The 19073-nt window shown below is 43.0% G+C and overlaps 1 protein-coding gene across 2 annotated transcripts; it reads right to left on the bottom strand.

The window, feature by feature from the left end:
* Positions 1-4496: 4496 nt before the first annotated feature.
* On the bottom strand, positions 4497-17967 carry esrp1 (epithelial splicing regulatory protein 1). Of its 2 annotated transcripts, none has more exons than XM_061675271.1 (15): positions 17802-17967; positions 16541-16699; positions 16332-16448; positions 15249-15357; positions 14784-14927; positions 14150-14204; positions 13946-14056; positions 13632-13764; positions 13488-13530; positions 12540-12859; positions 11395-11619; positions 10764-11016; positions 9383-9563; positions 7946-8078; positions 4497-6969 (listed from the first exon to the last, which is right to left on the bottom strand). In XM_061675271.1, exons 1-15 carry the CDS (start codon positions 17931-17933, stop codon positions 6835-6837), a joined length of 2250 nt encoding a protein of 749 aa, XP_061531255.1. In that variant the 5' UTR covers positions 17934-17967; the 3' UTR covers positions 4497-6834. The 2 variants fall into 2 exon arrangements, with proteins under 2 accessions (XP_061531255.1, XP_061531256.1); XM_061675272.1 differs by having other exon boundaries at positions 10776-11016.
* Between the last annotated feature and the right edge of the window lie 1106 nt (positions 17968-19073).

The raw sequence follows: 19073 nt of genomic DNA, 5'->3' as shown, positions 1-19073 counted from the left end.
AATAAATAAATAATGCCTCATCCATATACGACGATTTTTTTTTTTTCTTAATTGTTGCCTTTTTTTGGGGGGGGGCTTGAGCATTTTGTGTGTGCTCGTGCCTGCTAGGCAACGAGCAAATTTGGGGGAAAATGAATACTTACAAAACAATTGCACAGAACAAATGATCCAAATTGTGGTTGTCAATGTCGGACCGTGTGACGCCGTCATGGTTTTGGCACGTTCTTTTCTATTTTCCCACAGCCAAACGTTCGCCTATTGTTGTTTTTCTATTTGTGTTGCCGATCCGATGAGGGCGAAGTCACCCAGCTGCCTCGGCACACAATCACGCGGCAACGCCTCCTTCTTTTTGTTCTTCTTCATGAACATCAAGAACATAAATGGTCATGCAATTTGGATTCACGAGGTTGTTTTTAAATGTGCAGCACACTTCACCTCAAACCAAACGGAGGCCACGTCATCGGCACTTGGAAAAGCGCCCAGGTGCATCTGTGATGTGTGTGTGTGTGTGCTGACATGAGAATGTGGATCAGCCTCGCCCTGCATGCTTGCGCCTGTGTGTGTGTGTGTGCGGGCCTACCCTCCCTGTAAGGGAATGTCGCCATTATAAAGAAGAATATAAGTGATTGAGCTTCCCCCCCCCCCCCCCCCCCCCCCCCTAGCCTGTCAGTGAGTCACGCCGTAATTGCTGTACAGTACTGCGAGGTTAGGATCAATTTAACGCTCATACAAAAGGAAGGCGTTCATGTAGGATGCTCGTCACAAGTCAGTTCAACGTTTCGCCAAGAGGCCCGCTGAAAAAGAAACTCAATTTACCTTTGAACATATTTATTATTATTATTCTTTTTTTTTAATAGCATCTGGTTCTGTAACCTTTTCGAGATGAACCACAGGAATCCTAAACGGCCTCTCCTGATCAGGCAGCGGAAGCACGTGATTGTTCCCAGCCAATCACAGAAGTGGTGCAACCATGAAGGAAAAGTACTTTGCCGCACTTTTTTTTTTTGTTTTTTTGTTGCTCTACCACAATGATGGGAGTGGAATTACAGTGATGGCAGATCTCACTTTGGTTTTTTTTTTTAAATACAAAAGTAAAAAAACAACAACAAAAAACACAAAATGTGAGTTCTACCAGTTAATCACACAAGAAAAATATTATTGGGGAAAAAAACTCACAAAATGTGTTCTGTGTTAATTATAACCAGATCATCTTTGGATCTAGCATAAGAAAGTTGTTCCTCTCTCGCCATCACGTTGCTGTGAGCCAAAGCAAGATGTCAATGTGAGCTCACCTCAGGAGAAAGAGACTCGTGCTCAAAAGTATTGGCGCCTTCAGAATTCTATTTCCAAAAAATACATACTTCAGGTTTTCTTGAATAGTTTGATGAGTGGAAATGTTTGATTTCCTTATTTTAACAAAATACAAATACAAATGAAAGTTTCAAATACAGTATACTCAAGTGAAAATCCTGTACTATACATACTACAGTATATTTTTGTTTGTACTTTTTTAATTTCAAAATATTTTGATGAAGGAGAATTATTTCTAAAATGAATAAAAATATTGCAAAATAAAATGTCACAAAGTTAAAAAAAAAAAAAAGTGTACTATATCCTCACAGTTCAGCATTTCTAAATATTTGGATGAGCGAGAATTATTGTATGATCATTCTGAAAGAAAAGTCTCACATTCAAAAAATAGTAGTGTTCTGTAAACAACCAAACAATTTATGTAACTCAGTAAGTAACACTCAAACACATCAAAATGTTCTTAAACACTAACCATTCTAATATATTAACATTTTTTTAAATCTATTTTTTCTTTTTTTACTGATTTTTGGGATGAAAGGGGAAAAAAAACCAGAGTGGCTAAGACGCTTTTGATTCTACTGGGTTACATCGACAAAACAAATTCAACTGATTCGGGACAATTTTGCATCGTTCAATCCAAAAATGGGCTTCATTTCTCTTGTTCAGGTCAGGTTTTTATGATGATTTGAAAATCACGTTCAACCTATATTTAATTGAATACGCGGCAAAGACAAGATATTCATGTTCAAACTTATAAACTTGATTGTTTTTAGCAAATAATCATGAACTTGGAATTTGATGGCCGCAACAGGTTCCAAAAGAGCTGGGACAGGCTCATGTTTACCACGGTGTTACATCAGCTTTTCTTTGAACAACATTCAATAAACGTTTGGGAACCGAGGACACTCGTTGTTGAAGCTTTGTCGGTGGAATTCTTTCCCATTCATGCTCGATGTACAGCTTCAGTCGTATTTTACGCTTCATAATGCGCCGCGCGTTTTCAACGGGAGACAGGTCTGGACTGCAGGCAGGCCAGTCTAGTGCCCGCACTCTTTTACTCCGTAAGCCACGCCGTTGTAACACGTGCAGAATGTGGTTTGGCATTGTTTTGCTGAAATAAGCAGGGGCGTCCATGAAAAAGACGTCGCTTGGATGGCAGCGTATGTTTCTCCAAACCCCGTATGTACATTTCAGCATGAATGGTGCCTCCACAAATGTGTAAGTTACCCATGCCATTGGCACTAACGCAGCCCCATACCATCACAGATGCTGGCTTTTGAACTTTGTGTCCATAACAGTCCAGATGGTTCTTTTCCTCTTTGGCCCGGAGGACACGACGTCCACCATTTCCAAAAACAATTTGAAATGTGGACTCGTCGGACCACAGAACACTTTTCCACTTTGCGTGTGTCCATCTTAGATGAGCTCGGGCCCGGAGAAGCCGGCGGCGTTTCTGGGTGCTGTTGATAAATGGCTTTTGCTTTGCATAGTAGAGTTTCAAGTTGCACTTACGGATGGAGCGCCGAACTGGATTTACTGACATTGGTTTTCTGAAGTGTTCCTGAGCCCGTGCGGTGATATCCGTTACACATTGATGTCGGTTTTTGATACAATGCCGCCCGAGGGGTCGAAGGTCACGGGCATTCGATGTCGGTTTTCGGCCTTGCCGCTTACGTGCAGTGATTTCTCCAGATTCTCTGAACCTTTTGATGATATTATGGACCGTAGATGATGAAATCCCTCAATTCCTCACACTTGTACGTTGAGGAACATTTTCCTTACACTGTTGGACTATTTTCTCACGCACTTGTTCACAAAGAGTTGAACCTCGCCCCATCTTTGCTTGTGAATGACTGAGCAATTGAGGGAAGCTCCTTTTCTAGCCAATCACGGCACCCACCTGTTCCCAATGAGCCTGTTCACCTGCGGGATGTTCCAAACAGGTGTCGGGTGAGCATTCCTCAACTTTCTCCGTCTTTTTTGCCCCCTGTTCCCAGCTTTTTTGGAACCCGTTGCGGCCATAAAATTCCAAGTTCATGATTATTTGCTAAAAACAATCACGTTTCTCAGTTTGAACATGAAATATCTTGTCTTTGTCGTGTATTGAATTAAATATAGGTTGAACGTGATTTGGAAATCATTGTATTCTGTTTGAATTTATGTTTAACCCTACGCCCCAACTTCATTGGAATTGGGGTTGTATGTTGCTGGCCCATGTGATCCATAGAGTGGCGTTAAAGTCTAAGAGTCCGTGTGAGGGTTTCACGGGATCAAGCAGGGTGGGGGGCACGCTGATATTCAATGACAACAATGGCAAATCTTCCCTGAGGGGCTGCGACATGCTTTTTGTCTGCTTTCCTTCTTTCTTCCCCGTTTCCTCTTCTCACTATTCTTCCTTTCTATGGAAAAAAGAAACACCACGAGAATGTGTGTGAGTGTGAGAGAGAGAGAGACTGTGGACCATGTGAGGGAGTTCCCACTCTAGCCTTGGGCCACCGTCTCGTCACCCCCTCTTATAGGCAACGTGAATAATGCCAGTGAGAGAGCTGCAAAACTGCAAATGTCATCATCCGTTTTATTTTTCAGCAGGACCTTCCAGTCCTACTACATACACAAAACACGAGTCGACAATGTCAATGTATTTCAATCCGCAGCGACAGTTTACATTTAGTGAGCAGCTTTTGGTGGACAAATGTGAAAAGAGATCTTGAAGACGCACAACCGGAGCGCCGCTTTAACCGCCAACAAAAAGGCACGACGACGTCGGCAACAAAACATGTAAGGCGCATTCAAAACCAAACGAGCCACTGACAATTAAGAGTGGGCTAACTCCACTTCTGTCATTTTGAACTTAAGTGCACAAATGAATGGAGAAACCGATAATCTTTCAGATGAATAGTGGTCAAAATTAAGGTTTAGTTGCCATTTTGAAACACAGGGGGAAGGTCACTATTCGTTAATTAATTACATTTTTTTTCCCCCGCACGGGTGCCAGTGCGTCCGCATGTTATAGCAGTATCTCGAGTTACAAAATGCGAACAGTCACTTGGCCAGTTTTTCTTTGTCTGTTTGTTTTGGGGTTTTTTTGTCTTGAGTTGCGAGCAACAAAAATCGGACTTACGAGCGCGAGCCAACTTCTCAGGTTTTGCAGATCGTTTACAATTCTTCAAAAAAGAAAAGGAGTGTTTACTTCGAGCCGTTTATTGCCACTCCCACGTGAAGTAGGCTGGAAAACTGAACATAAAACAATTACAGTTAACTAAGTCTGTCATACAAAATTCCACTAGCTTAATGCTAACACACAATGCAAAACACCACAGTCAGGCTAATAACGCTAGTATGCATGTTGCAGTAATGATCAACCTTTAAGCAACATATTTCAACACAAGCGATAACAATACATGCAGACAAGATCGCATGCAACAATACTCACAAGCATATGTTGTTTATCCTCTGCAAAAAATGACATATTACAACTATATTATTGCAGCATTGCACCATTGACTTCTCATGTTGCACAAACTGTTTACAGCTTAATCAATTATGTTATGATTGTTTTATAAAATAAAATAGTATAGCGTTTCCTTTTATTAGAATCCACAAAACTTTTTTTTTTTTTTTTTTTTTTTTTTTTAACCTCTCACCGAGGCGGATTAATGGTATTTCCATTCATCTTAATTGGGAAACCCGATTTGAGGTACACATCTCCGAGACAGCACGCTGTACTGTACGTGAATGTCATTTCTCATCATTCAGGAATAATGGATCAATCTGACGGCTGTTTGGACTTAGACCGCTTGTCGTCGGGCGGCGGCCATAACATGTAAAACTGCAAAATGATCCAAATGGAGTTAGCCCTCTTTAGTAGTCAGGAGCTGAAATGGAAGCCAAGCTGGATGAGCGACTCGCAGCGTAACACGAACCAGCATTCAAACAAACCGTCATGAGGCGAGCGTCGATTAGCAGTGCGTCGGTACGGGCGGCTGTGTAAACATCGGAAGCTTTAACCGCTAAACTTCTTCATGCACGAACGCTCCCAATACAATCGGTGTGTACTGGAGGTGGATTGAAAAACATCACGTGGATTACACAAACTGATCTGCTACGAAAATATGAACAATAAGGAGTGTTAGCGCCACACTGAAAAGGAAACAATCATTTGAAGACAAAGTAGTACTATTGAGAGAAATGTTTTTCAAGAATATTACATGTTATGTACGGTTGGTCTCAGACTGTCGCATTCAGGTGCGGGTGGGAAATTTGACGGAAACGGCAGTTTTGTTCTTGTAATAGTTTAACCTAAAATTTAAAAAAAAAAATATGACGTTACTCATATCATTAAGAAAAAAACAATCCCATTAAGACTTTGCTCTCAAAACATTCCTGCACCCACATCGTTGAAAAATATTCTCCGACTATTCCGACATTCTCTTAAGATTGCAACTTTGTCTCTTAATATTATTCTTTTAAAAATGGCAAATTTATTCTTGTAACAATTAGACCTTTAAGGTGAAAAAAAAGACTTTTAGCATTAAGACGTTTTAGATTTGTTTTAATATAACGACCTAATCATAAACTTCCCCCAAAAGAATAATAATTTAAAAAAAAAAAAAAAACTGAAAATTCTCAGAATATTCCAATTTATTCTTAGGAGTTTTCCAATAAAAAAAACCCAGGACTTTTTCTTGTAAGATTAATTTGTTTCCCAAAAAGTCAGACTATGCAAATAATAGTCGGTATTTCAAATTTCTGAAAAATATGACTTTTTTCACTTGGTATTACAACTTTAGTTAAACCTTTTTCTCTCTTTTAAGGTTGCCAACCTTTTTCCCGAATTAGTTTTTCTCATTACCACTGTCATCTAATAATACTATTTTAGAGTATTACAAATATTAAAATATTCTTAAATGACTCTAAAACATGGCAGACGTTTCGCCACGCAAAAAAGAAAAAAGAAAAAAAAAATTATATATATATATATATATATAAACTTTTTCAAGATGTTACAATGTTATTCTCGTGATATTAGGATTTTTAAATCCAACCTTTCCTGTAATATTGACTTTCAAACAATTCCTTTTTTTCCCTCATAATACTTTATTTGCCCTAATTTTTTTTATTTTTTTCATTATTATTATTATTATTATCCCCCCCAACCCTCTCAGTGTGGCCCTAATGCTGCCATGCCAAAAATTACAACGCACGCATTACTCTCATTCAACAAACTCACACACACTTTTCTCTCTTCACAGAGAAGCTTGAAACGCTGAGCTCTCTTGCTAAAAAGTCATTCTTTACTACTTTGGCAATCAGATATACAAGAGTGATTATTCAAATGATGCAACATTAAAAACAATTTCTACAAAGCTTTTTAAGAGATACACACTGTGCAATAAAAGACAAACTGCTTTTGGCTAAAGCCGTACACGTTATAAAATATAATAGTGGCTGTTCTTGAAGATATAAATAAGACTAGTTATAAAACAACAACAACAACAACCTAACAATACGTGCGTGTGACTCTCAGAGCAGGCTCAGGTCCAGGTAGTGTCCGGCGGGCTTGCTCACGAGGGCGGGGAGGGACACGACGGGAGGCTCGCCGCCGCCCGCTTGGCCAATCAGGCTGCTGCTCAGGACGGAGACCGGCTCCACTGCGGTCTGGACATTTAGGGGGAACGCGCATGAGGAGAGGCTGTAGGCTATAATCATCATAATTATATATTTAAAAAAAAATAATAATAATATATATATATATATATATATACAAAGATTAAAAATGTCACTGTGTGCAAGGAATTTACATAATGTTTTTCACTTTCTGAATTGAACTAGTGAAAGCAATTTTGGGGGGGAATTTAGTGAGATGCAGCTCATTAGCCAAAGAGCATCATTGCCGAAGTCATTTTGAACTTACTCTCACAATATGAATGAAAAAATACCAAATGTGCTCCCGAAAAATTGCGCTCATCAGTCCTTCGGGTCACGGAAAACCCGCAAAGGTTCAATCGAGGCTACTGGACTGCTGAATTTGTTGTTTTTTCTGAGGACGTCCAAAAATGACTTGGGCAATTATGCTCTTTGGCTAACGACGTGGGAATTCATGTATACCGCACACTTGAAAACAAGTCTTATTAGTGTGTCTACTCTATATGTTTTGGGGGAATATATCCATTTTGAGCCTTATTTTGTCTGTCGCTCCTCTGTCCCTGAAATGAGTAATGGTTCCCTCATAGTGACCTGCAAATTCCCCTTGCCACAAACCTACAACTTCTCCCAAAAACACGGCCATTTTTTTTTGGGCTACAACAACCTGGCGTGGGTCGAGAGCCGGCGAGAGCGAAGAATGATCGACACCAGGAAGGCGGGGGGAGGTAACACGACACAAAACGGGCTACACTGACCCCTAAATAACTCAATCTTAGTGATTAAGCACATTTCTGGGTGTCTGGGTTCCACGTTGACATGAGCTTTGAGACTACAAGTCGGCACAAGCGGCGGAAAACGAGACTCACGGAGCAGGGAGAGTAGACAGGATAAACTCGTTTGAGAGCCTCCAGGCAAACACGCACCCTCGACACGAGGAGATTTGTATTGAGGCGTTCGGATTCTGTTGAGGAGAAATCGCTTCGTTTACCTGATAGCCCTGCATTGCGTTAATGAGGTCTTTGCTGTTGTAGGTCAGACCCGGCATGCGCATCAACCCCCCGGGGGAGGACAGGGCAGACGGGGAGGGGAAGAAACCCACAGTCGTGGGAGAGCCAGGTGGGCTGCGGAAAAAGAAGGTATCGACTGTTATCGACACACTTGAAAGTACGCGTTTATTAGCATACATAACAAGGGGATCGCGATACTACAAATACAGTTGTACCTTCTTTCTCAATGCCAGAAGGCTCCGCACAGAGCTCGGCCACGTCAAGCAGGTTCTAATACCATAAAGTGGAGTTGTTATAAACTCCCTTTGCCCCAGAAGGTCAACCAGAAAAGTCAGATGACGCGCCTCGCTCCGACTCACACTACTACGCTCCCGCCTTTCCACCGAGGTCCTCATTAGAATCGTCTTCAAGCTCACCGAAATGTTTTGCGCTCAGCGTACTCAAACAAACATGCCGCCTGCCGCGTGAGATGGGCATGTCAAAAAGTTGTCCATATGACAGCTGAGCAACCCTCTGAGCGAAAAGCGATACGGGTTGATTCATTGACTAACCGGGAGTGTAATTGCGAGGAAGCTTTTGTTGTTTGTACAAATGCTTGCGCGGGGGGGTGTAGAATTGCACCTTCTGTGTCCGACGGAAATGCATTTTTAGTTCCTATTAAGAACGCAGTGCCGTAGGAGGCGAACTCAATCGGTCCCTGCTTAGGCTTTAGACGATCAGGATTTTCGGGACCGATCAGCGAGTTTAAAAAAAACGATAACCGATCACAAGACGGAGGAATGTGTCCATTTAAATGACTTGTTCATTGGCTGTATATACTTGTGTACTGTATACCGAGTATCTTCAAAAGTATCCTGTAGTCAGGTCATGTGTTCTAATCAGTCAGATCAAACCAACATTGCAACATGACAGAAATAATGGTGCTAACTTACTGCAATTAAATTACTTGATTGTTATTAAACGGCTCGGCGAATTATGACATGAAAGCCGATCGGCCGTGAAGCATAAATGCCAGTTATCGGCCGATACCGATCAAGCCGATCAGATCGGTGTAAAGTCTATTTATGATTGTCCGAGCAGATCAGGCAGTTAAAATTATTCTTAACACACCCCACCCCACAGGATAATCACTCAGGATCTTTTTTTTTTTTTTAGAATCGTCCGATAATTGGGCCTTTGCTGACATGAGTCGGAAGTGGCGCAAAATTATTATTTTACGATTATAAGTATGCGTGTACCCATGCTTTACCGACTACCTCGCAAGTGATGTGCTCACTGCATTGTTTGCTGGAAATGGGATTAAAATAAAAGGTAACATGTTTAAGTAGATGACACACTTGGAGATTCATTCTAAGACTTCACGCGGAGGCCACCATTTGAAGAAACGCAGCACGTTTGTCAACACGCTCGCCGCTTACCTGGGATAGTAGGCTGCGTAGTTCATGTACAGCTGCGCCGAGGACGGGTAGTAGGCATGCCCCGGGGGTAGGGGGCGAGGAGCTAGCAACACCTGACCAAGCGGGGGGTAGAGGCCGGCGGCGCCCTCGGTAGGCAGAACAGGCGGGGTGGGGGTGAAGGAGTAGGACGGCGGAGATAAACCTGGATTAGAAACAACACAAACAAAAGACGTCAGGCCACTCAAAGTGTGCCAACGCAAAAAGCGTGATTGTGTCGTGTGTTCACAGTTTAGGAGAGGCGCTCATGCACGATTGCAAACAAGGACCACCTTCACATCACCGCGCACACAAGTGTCGTATGTATACACAACGTGTATCACATTGTTTGCAGTGTTGTCCAAATATTGAGAATTTCTCACCCCCCCCCCCCCCCCCCCCTTATTTTTAGTCCTAATTGGTTTGAAGGTAAAGTGGGTGACCGTGGTTTGCAATTGTCAGCCTCCTTGGAATTAATTTTGGCTCTACTTTCCCCAAATCAGGCAAAGTCTCCATGCTGGAACGTCTCCTATTTGTAGCCACACTAGCAAAATTAGACAATGCTCTCGATATTATACGTCATGGTTCATTCTAATTAATAGCTTTTGGAATTTTATATTGATCTATTCTGAACTCATTCCCCTCCTGGAACTGGTATTTGACGATGGGCATTTTATGTAGCTTTATAGAACAGCAGGAACTCACTATTTGGTATTTATTGTCGGTCATAAAAGTCAAGACTTGTCCCAACATGACCTCAATTCTATCTACAGTTTGTGTTGTGTCCTGTTCTTTGGTGCGATCATTAATGTATCAGTAATCAGCATTTAGAAGTGTGAGTGAAAGGCTTCTTTTAAAAAAAAAAAAATAATAATAATAATAAATTTTTAAAAAGTTGCCATGTTTGATGTTAAGCCCTGCCCACTTATTAATTAATGAGACAAACACAATAGGTGTGCCACTTTACTCTTCAACCAAGACGAACTGGTAAGACTGGAGAGTGGAGACAAGACAAGCCCTTTGCCACATTTTTTAACCCCTCCTATTATTTATTGAGCCACTATTAATCATTGGCAAGTGTAAAAGGGGAGCGTAACAAACATGCTTCTGGTGCGAACTCGTCAAAATAAATGTGTAGGGTCCAAACTGAAAGAGTAACATCGGAGCATGCAGACTACTGAATTCATCACCCCAATTCATTAAGAGGACACACGCACACGCACACGCACACACAGAGTTGTGAATCTCCTGGTTGGACCATTATGTCCAGTCCACACTTCTAGATTGTAGAAAACCCAGCCCCTCACGGCAGGAGCCCACCTACCCCTGCAGGCCCGAAGCACCCCCAGCTCCCAGCAGCACTTACGTCTGGACTTACATGGCGGCGGGCTGAGCCCTGTCCCACTCCTGTTGCGGCTGTGTGTGTGCGTGTGCGAGTGCGAGAGCGAGCCTCCCATCAGCACCAGGCCCATCTCCTCGGCGCTGCAGGGGAACACCTCCACGTAGCGGCTGTTGGGCCCGTGCTGGCAGGACATCACGTGTTTGTGGAGCTGCTGGGAGGCCAAAAGTGCTCGCTCTGCCGACGACATCTGGATAAAGCAGTCGCCTGACGGACGACCCTGGAAACGCACTCAGACATGACTGAAAAGTTCAGACTTTTTCCCCCTGCGGTTAAAACAAAGATGCAGCTCATATGTGGATATTCCCGATCCTGGAGCAGCACCTTCTCGTCTATTTTTAGCTTCTATTTAGCTCACACAAATCATGTTTACTGTTGATGAGTTTTTACATCGCAGTGTTAGCCGTTCCCATTCTTAAATCTAATCCACACGGGTTGACTCTTTCGGATCGCTATTCAGATCCGCTTCGCTCGAGCGCACACCCTCCTTATGCTAAAAAAATGCCAACATAAGGTAGCACTAGCAGTATTTTCGCGTTACTCTGTGCCGTTTCCACATTTATTGATCGCTTACGGCTGTTGCGGTTAGCGCACGTACCTGCTGGTTGAGGACCATGTGCACGCCGTGCGGTCGGATGTTGTGGGTGAACTCGCCCAGGAAGTTGAGGATGTCCTCTATGCTCGCCGAGTAGGGCAAGCCCCGCAGCCTCAGGCAGTCCCTCACAAGGATGGGAGGGGGCAGGAGTGACACCGCGGGCAACACTGACAGCAAGGGGGCGGGGGCCACGGGGATCAGGGGGGCAGACGAGTAGCGGTTCAACACCTACAATACAAAACTCTACATTTATTACACTTGCGGCTCGGATTGGTCCTAAACTACAATAGCATTCGATTGAGTGCAGACCTCCGCTAAGTAGAGGTATGACATCATCACAATACTTTTGCACAACACTGATAGTTTCACAGTACGCCGCGTTGGAAATGTCGTATGTCAGGACGGTAGGTCAACTGAGGATCCCCTTGTATGAAAAGGGGGGGGGGGGGGAAGCAAAAAAAAAAAAAAAACTTCCGTCAAAGGAAGGAAAACCTATAGGAATATAAGTGAACAAAATATTGTTAATAAGCAGGCTAATTTCTGGTTCATAAAGACGATGTTAGAAGAAGAGACTACCGTTTGCATTCTGGTGCTGTGGGGCTGCACCAGACAGAATGCAAACCTCTCATGTACATTGCATAGGGTACGTATACAGACATACTTATACATAAGCTGGTTTTATCCGATTTTCCACATGGCCTGAAGACTTGTTTTGTTGTCTAAGCAAGGAGCTGGCTCGTTGCCAACAGGACCTCGGTCTGTTTGCATTTCTAGAGGGAACTAATAAAAGTGTACTCTTGTCGGAAATGGATCCTGCATGGATGTGTGTCGAGGCTGCGAGTTATTCGAGGAAGTCCGCTTGATTACATCTGGCGGGCAATGAAGACGTAAGAAACAATGAACAGAGGACAAAGGAGGAGTTAATACTGTTACTGTGGAAAGGTAAACACATGGCCCACCTTCATTTGCAAGTCTCCACCCTGAAATTCTACTTTAGTGGTCCTAGCAAAGAATTGAGGAGGGGGGGAGTCACAGTCCCGCATGTTGTCACCCGGCAGCGCACACATGCAAACGGAGCGATCTGCCCTTTGAGCAAAACCACAAGACAATTCTAAGTCGCATTGAAATGCACATTCCGCGTACTGTACCTGCTGGACCTCCGCTGCCGTGCTCTTGAATAATTCGATATATCTTCTCCCCAGGATCTCCTTGTGTTTCCTGAGCGCACACTGGGCATGTTCGTCGCAGGCGAATAGTACAAAGGCGTCGCCGGTGGGTCGACCGTCCGGGTAGCGCACAAACAGGATGCCGTCCCGCCCGCCGCTGACCGGACACGCGTCTTTGAGTGCGTCCCCCGGCGAGAAGAAGGCGAGCACCTGCTCGTGCGTAGCCGTGAAAGGGAGACCTCGCATCCTCACTATGATCTGGTCCTCACGAGACAGGAATATGGCTACTTCGTTGGATGTACCTGGCACAGAGAGACACCACGGGTTTAAAAAAAAAACAAACAAAAACAACAACAAAAATTAGGCTTAATATGACACTTGATTGTGTGATTTCAGTCAAGAAAAAAAGTCCCTTGTATTCTTGCCAGCATGGTTTTGGCAACACTTCAAAACGCATTCATAATTGATCGTTCAGCATCCTTATGAATGAATTGCGCTGACGGACAGTTGAATATAAACTAGCTCGCGGTCTGAAGAAAAGGAACATGTCGCATGTAAGAAGTTGTACGACATCCATACTATGGCAACGCTTCTGAGAATAGGACACAGACATCAAAACACGACCTCAGAACATTCAGAGCATGAGATTAAAAAGAACATTTAAGGGGTTTACAGAAATTGACATTTGAATTGCTTGTATACAGTGGGGTTCATTTACATCATAACTACCCCACAACAAGTTCATGTTCCACTCGCAGTCTAAAATACTCCCACGGTAAATTCGGGGTGATGGATACTGGATTTGTGCTCGGTGACGAGTGTTTGAAATTCTAATTGTGATGACAGCAGACTTGTGATGGACATCTAATTGTGGTATACATTGAACACAAAGACCTCCATCATATGAACATAACAGGCTGTTATCCTCACCTCCTGCTATCTTCAGGAAGTCTTCTCCGGTTGCCTTGTAAACCTGCAATGAAAGGAAGTCCATTATCGAATGACAGCGCGAGTAGTCGGTGAAGCGGTTGGGTTGCTTTAGGTTTGTGGGTCAAGCGGCTTCCGACAGGTTACCTCTATGTATCTGTTGCCCATATGGTGTTTGTGTCTTTGCAGCGCCAGGTCTCGATGCTCTTCGCTGACAAAACGAACGAGGGCCTCGCCGTTCCTCCTCCCCTGAGCGTTGAGGCACAGCGCAGCCCCTCCTCTGCGCGGCACAAAGCAATACACAGTCGGACATGTTTTCACGTGCTTTAGGGTTTCCTCGTATTGTCTGTCACATACTGAAATGACTAAAATGTTACTAATCCTAATAAGCAATTTCATCGCCCCCCCCCCCCCCCCCCTAAAATGGCTGTCAAAAACAACACTGATGCTAACACACTCACTTGGCAATATTTAGTCCGCTGAAAAAACGGGCAATGTCCTGGTCTGACGACTGCCATGGCAACCCTCTGGCTCGGATCACCGTGCCGTCACTCACTTTCTCCATTTTACTACTGCAAACAAACATCAAGGTGAAGCGCTTGTGCCCTATGAGCGTCCTTAACGAGAGCCAAAAGGAATATTAGACTGGAGTAAACATAACTTACCAAGTACCCGTCTCAAACTTCTCGTTAACTCTTTCCGGCTCAGAGAATGTGTGACCTGCAGTGGAGATGTGTCTTCATAAATCATAGTGACAACGATGTAAAGTACGTTTACTTGGCGTAGAATCACGGCTCATCAAAGTTGGTGCCAACTACAGAATATACTCATGTGACACTTGCATCATATAATGAGGAGGAAAAATGAATAAATCTGCCTTACACTGGTCACACGGTTCGAGGTGTTAATTTAACAATGTCTATTGTGATTGTAATACATATTATATATAATATATCAATTATATAAACCTATATTCGATAGGATTTCCTTCCTATATGTTGTCATTAGAACTTCTTTTTTTGCATTAATTGTTATCACAATCCCCCAGAACCAAATGTAGCATTCAAACTATTGCTATATTAATTTTGCTTTAAAAAAAAAAAAAAGAAAGTACTGGACTGTACCTTGCACATTAAAATCATTGATTTGATGCGCCCGTCCACTGAAGTGCCTTTGGACTTTATTTTACTGAATCCATTTCATCATATTATACATATCATCCGTTATATTATAAACACAGCAGTACACATCACCGTCGTCGAAGCTTTCGTTGAGCTGACAGCGGTTTGCGCTACTCACGTAATGGCTCAGAAAGCAGGCAAAGCACGATTTTGGCCATCATCTGGACCTGCCGCACTGCTACTTCTGGAGGCAACGTGGCCAACGGATCCGGCGCACCCAGGGAGTCGCAGATAGCAGGCGCCTCTACCGGTATGCTTAAAGCTGAACAGGACGTCAGTCAAGGAAAGCAATAATGACAACGTGACAAAGGAAGAAAGTAAAGAAACTGACAGGGTTAGAAAGAAGCGACAGCGGTAGTAAATTGTTTCCTGTTCCAGTGGGTGTGTGCGTTCGGCTTGCCCTGTTGGATAAACATAGAGTTAACCAGGTGTTCAGCAAGGCGCTGGTCATTTGAATTTCAAAACTTTAATTCTCAAAGCCAACAGCCTGTGGCTTATTTGTAGCGTGTGTGCTCTTCGCATCAACAATTACGACAACAATTGTCGAAGGGTTTTCATAGCATGTCACGCGTGTAAAGGATACACTCCACCATGGCGTATACATCCAAAGAACTGAGGTCAGAGGGGAAGTACGTCCTGAACTCTTTACGAAGGTCAAAGAAGGAGTAGAAACAGTCTGGGACCAGGATGCTCTAGAGAGGGAGGGCATGATTTGAGGACGTGAGCATACATCCCTTTTTTGGTTTTTTTTGGTTTAAGACATTATAGTATGTGACATCTAGGGGTTGCACAGACTAGTCACCTAGTCAGTTTGTCATCTTTGCTACTCCACCACGACGTTTGGAGTGCGAGTTCGACTAGATGCTAATCACATTTCTCGCTTGAGGAGGAGGCAGAACCGCTTGCAGCAACAGATGAGTGCGCTGAATGAAATGAGTCCGTCCCCTGAATTGATTTGTCTCGCATTTCTCAATCTGCAGCTTTGGCAAGTGAGGCTCGAGCAGGATTTTTAACACCTTCTCGGCCAGCCGCTACCAAGGTGGAAGGAGAGCGCAGATTTATTTCACTGCACACGAAGAGGTCTGTGATCATATGCAAACGCTGCAACACTTTGGGGGAGGAGCCAAAGGTAGCAAAGTGGGGTGTCACTCAGGGTCCCTTTCTTGGTAGGACCGCCACTGGTCAGTGAACCTAGATTATTGCAAAGCATTCCCTCTGCCTGTGATTATATATATATATTTTTAAAAAAATTATATATATATATATATATATATATATATATATTATTACAGTACTGTACTGAGAAAAATATCAATAAGGTCATCAGCGACTTGTCGGTCAACTCAGATGACATTTAGTGTTGACTTGAAAAAAAAAATCAGAAGTCAGGCAACCCTATTGTTTTCTGGCTTCTGGTCTTTTAAAAGATGTGGGAAAATGTTGGCGGTGACACTTTGTGCTAAAATGTGATATGGGTGTGTTACAGTCATCAAGTCATCTTAAATACATCTCCGCTGAGCAACTTCGACCCGAAACACAGCGCCGACGCAACAATGCTTTGCGGCCGCATGTGTGCGCGTGCGCTGCAAAAGGTTTTCTGCAGCGAGCAGTGAGCGAGCGAACATCCGCCCTGGCTGCGGGGCGTTCACCGAGCCAGCCCGCTCACCTTGCTAGCGGCCTCGGGGTGAATCACTTGACGGATGGGGAGCTGCCCGTCGGTACATAAACACGCTGACGTGCCCGCACCTGCGCTGTTCACCTCGTTCGTCAGCTGGAGGTGGAACTGCAGAGTGTTTTCAAAAAGAAATGAAGTCTCGCATGTAAAACAACACTGGCCTATATTGCGCCATGGACTGTCAGTGTTGTAAGTATTACCATATTTAGAGCAGCCTCCAGGCTCTTTGCTGTAAAGACACAATCTGCTCCGGATGCATTTTCTTCTTCAACGAGGTCCTCCGCCGCGTCCTCCTCCTTTTTTTCATCAGCCACGTCTGACACTTCCGGTTTAATCACCAGCTCGTTCACCTTGCCCAACTTCACAACAATAAAACCATGTCCGGGGGGAAAAAAAAAAAAAAAAAAAAACGTCAGACACGAATCCAGGGCATACAAGGATTCTGAGTGGCACATTTTAAGTTCAATTCTACTCATTTGCTCAATTCTACACATTGAGAGATGACAGACACGTGAGCACTTTGTTCAGGATATAACGCCATCATAACAGATGGACGAAAGAAAAAAACGGGCTTTATCCAACGTAAATGGCTGCAGTTTTACATACTGTAGAAAGGGTAAAGCTTGCAGTGTATATAATTGACAATAACTGAATGTTTTTTTAAACGTAGACAAAAGAAGTCTATTGAATCTGTGTTGATTCTCACACATGCAGGCCAAGGTAAACCGCAAAGGCTGAATCAAGGCAACGGGACTTTTTCGCGTTTGCTGAGGATATTTGGCAACGTCGTCGACAAACCAGAAAAGTTGCCTCGATTCAACCTTTGCAAGGTTAAGCGGTTACGTAGAAGGGGTACGCATTAAGCTTAGCTAAAATAGTCTCGAGCGTCAAATGCTCAAGTCTACTTACTGTTTGAACACGGTTTAGAATATTCGGCTTAGCCGATAGAAGCTACACTTGAAACTAAAGAACAAACAGCGTTGGTTTATTTTAACAATATCACGAATAAATCTCGAGGTAATTTGGTAGGATCACCTGTTTTAAGGCTTTTTAACATCATATTGGTGTCATCACTAGTCGGAAAACATGCCAGACTTGTTGGCAAGTAGACATGGAATGTGTACAAATATAAGCATGTCAAGTGCAGCGTGTTGTCAACTGAATGGACGTATAATGGAATACTTAGTGTTAGACTTGGAAATGGAAAACATAAAACCGGTCTTGGGTGGTTTAAACAGTTAAGTGACTATTAGGTACACACCTATGCTCACATAAGAGGACTACAAATGTGTTGGGATGGAAAATTAACGACATTTAGCACGTCGTGTTCAAGCCTATCAAACAAAAAACTAAACCAAACAAAAACATGGTTGTTTGACGACCTTTTTAGTTCCGAAAGAAAAGTGACTCCGTTGACCTGGACGCGAGTGCTTTACAAATACGGCGGCGTTGAGTGTTGACCTTGTTGTTGTTGACGTCCACCTGCTGCCACAGCAGCCTGGCTAGCTCCTTCTCGTCGGAGCCCAGCAGCTCCCCGCTGGCCCCAGATGTGGCGGCGCACAGCACCACCACGTAGTCCACCTGCGCCGTCATTCGAGGACCGGCCCACCCCCACCCGCCCCCCCCCCAAAAAAAAAAAAAGGCAAAAGACTTCTGCGAGCTCAAAGTCCAAATGAGTCCAAAAGAGGAACGAACACCTTTGCCCCCCTCCTCCTCCTCCTCCTCCTCCCTGGGCGCGAAAGGTGAGCTCCGTGGATAATCCGCACTTTGCTGTTTTTTGTTGGTTTTGTTGTTACGCGAAGCCTCCCGAAGCCACCATCGCGCAGCAATGGCCGAACGTCGTTTTTATAGTCGACGGGCTACCTGTGGGGGCGGTCACGTGACGCGCCCACCTGCCGCCTCCCTCCTCCTCCTCCTCCTCCAGGTGCTCTTTCCGACGTGGCACACGACGACCACACCGAAGAGGCAGTCACAACTGCTGCCGGTGTCCAAAAAAAAAAAGAAGTCATTACGTTCAAAAACACTGAAACAGTACGTGGCCAGTGCAAGGAAAAACTCCGTCTCGGGTGGGAAAACGGGGAGAATGGTCCAGTCCAGGTCCTTTGGAGATCTCAAATAGTTCATTGAAATAATTCAATCGTTTTACTGCCCAAATTTCATTTCATTGTCGTTCAATGCCTCATTATTTAATAAAATAAAATGTAGAATTTGTTACAGTATTTTACTTTTTTACTAATTTATGTAAATTCGTTACATTTCTTTTCACTTCCTGTATTTTAACTACGATTATTTAGCCAATGATTTAAGAAACATTTTTTTGTTACTATTTTTGGATTTGGATTGTAAAATGTGTTATTTTAATTATAAAATACGAATCCATGCTCTTTTTATATTAATATTTGTAATTATGGAATTATACTGTAGTTAACTGTATCCAATAACTTAATAAACGAAAACGTCTTTATTTCATTAATATTTGTGTGGTTTTTTTGGGTAAAATTGTTCATTTAAATAATACAATACTTATTCATGCTCATTTTTACTCTATTATTAATCATTAATTCAATTGCAATTTTTAAGTAGAGTGTTAAAAATAAAAATACTTTATATTTTATATAAAATATAATATAAAATAATATAAAATATTATTATAGATATATATATTTTAATATATAACATAATATAAAATATATATATCATATAAAATATTATATTTTTATTTGTCTAAAATAC

Source organism: Phycodurus eques, chromosome 4 (genome assembly GCF_024500275.1).
Source record: "Phycodurus eques isolate BA_2022a chromosome 4, UOR_Pequ_1.1, whole genome shotgun sequence".
Taxonomy (NCBI): domain Eukaryota; kingdom Metazoa; phylum Chordata; class Actinopteri; order Syngnathiformes; family Syngnathidae; genus Phycodurus; species Phycodurus eques.
The sequence above is the reverse complement of the archived record's forward strand: the minus strand, read 5'-3'. Positions and strand labels throughout refer to the sequence as shown.

What these genes read in the sequence shown, in the direction of transcription:
- esrp1 (XM_061675271.1), bottom strand. Translation starts at nt 17,933, where the DNA reads ATGACGGCGCAGGTGGACTACGTGGTGGTGCTGTGCGCCGCCACATCT. An exon ending in TGGAGGCTGCTCTAAATATG is followed by an intron (nt 16,449 to 16,540) that starts GTAATACTTACA and finishes AACACTCTGCAG; the next exon opens with TTCCACCTCCAGCTGACGAA. An exon ending in ACCCCGAGGCCGCTAGCAAG is followed by an intron (nt 15,358 to 16,331) that starts GTGAGCGGGCTG and finishes CTCCCTCTCTAG; the next exon opens with AGCATCCTGGTCCCAGACTG.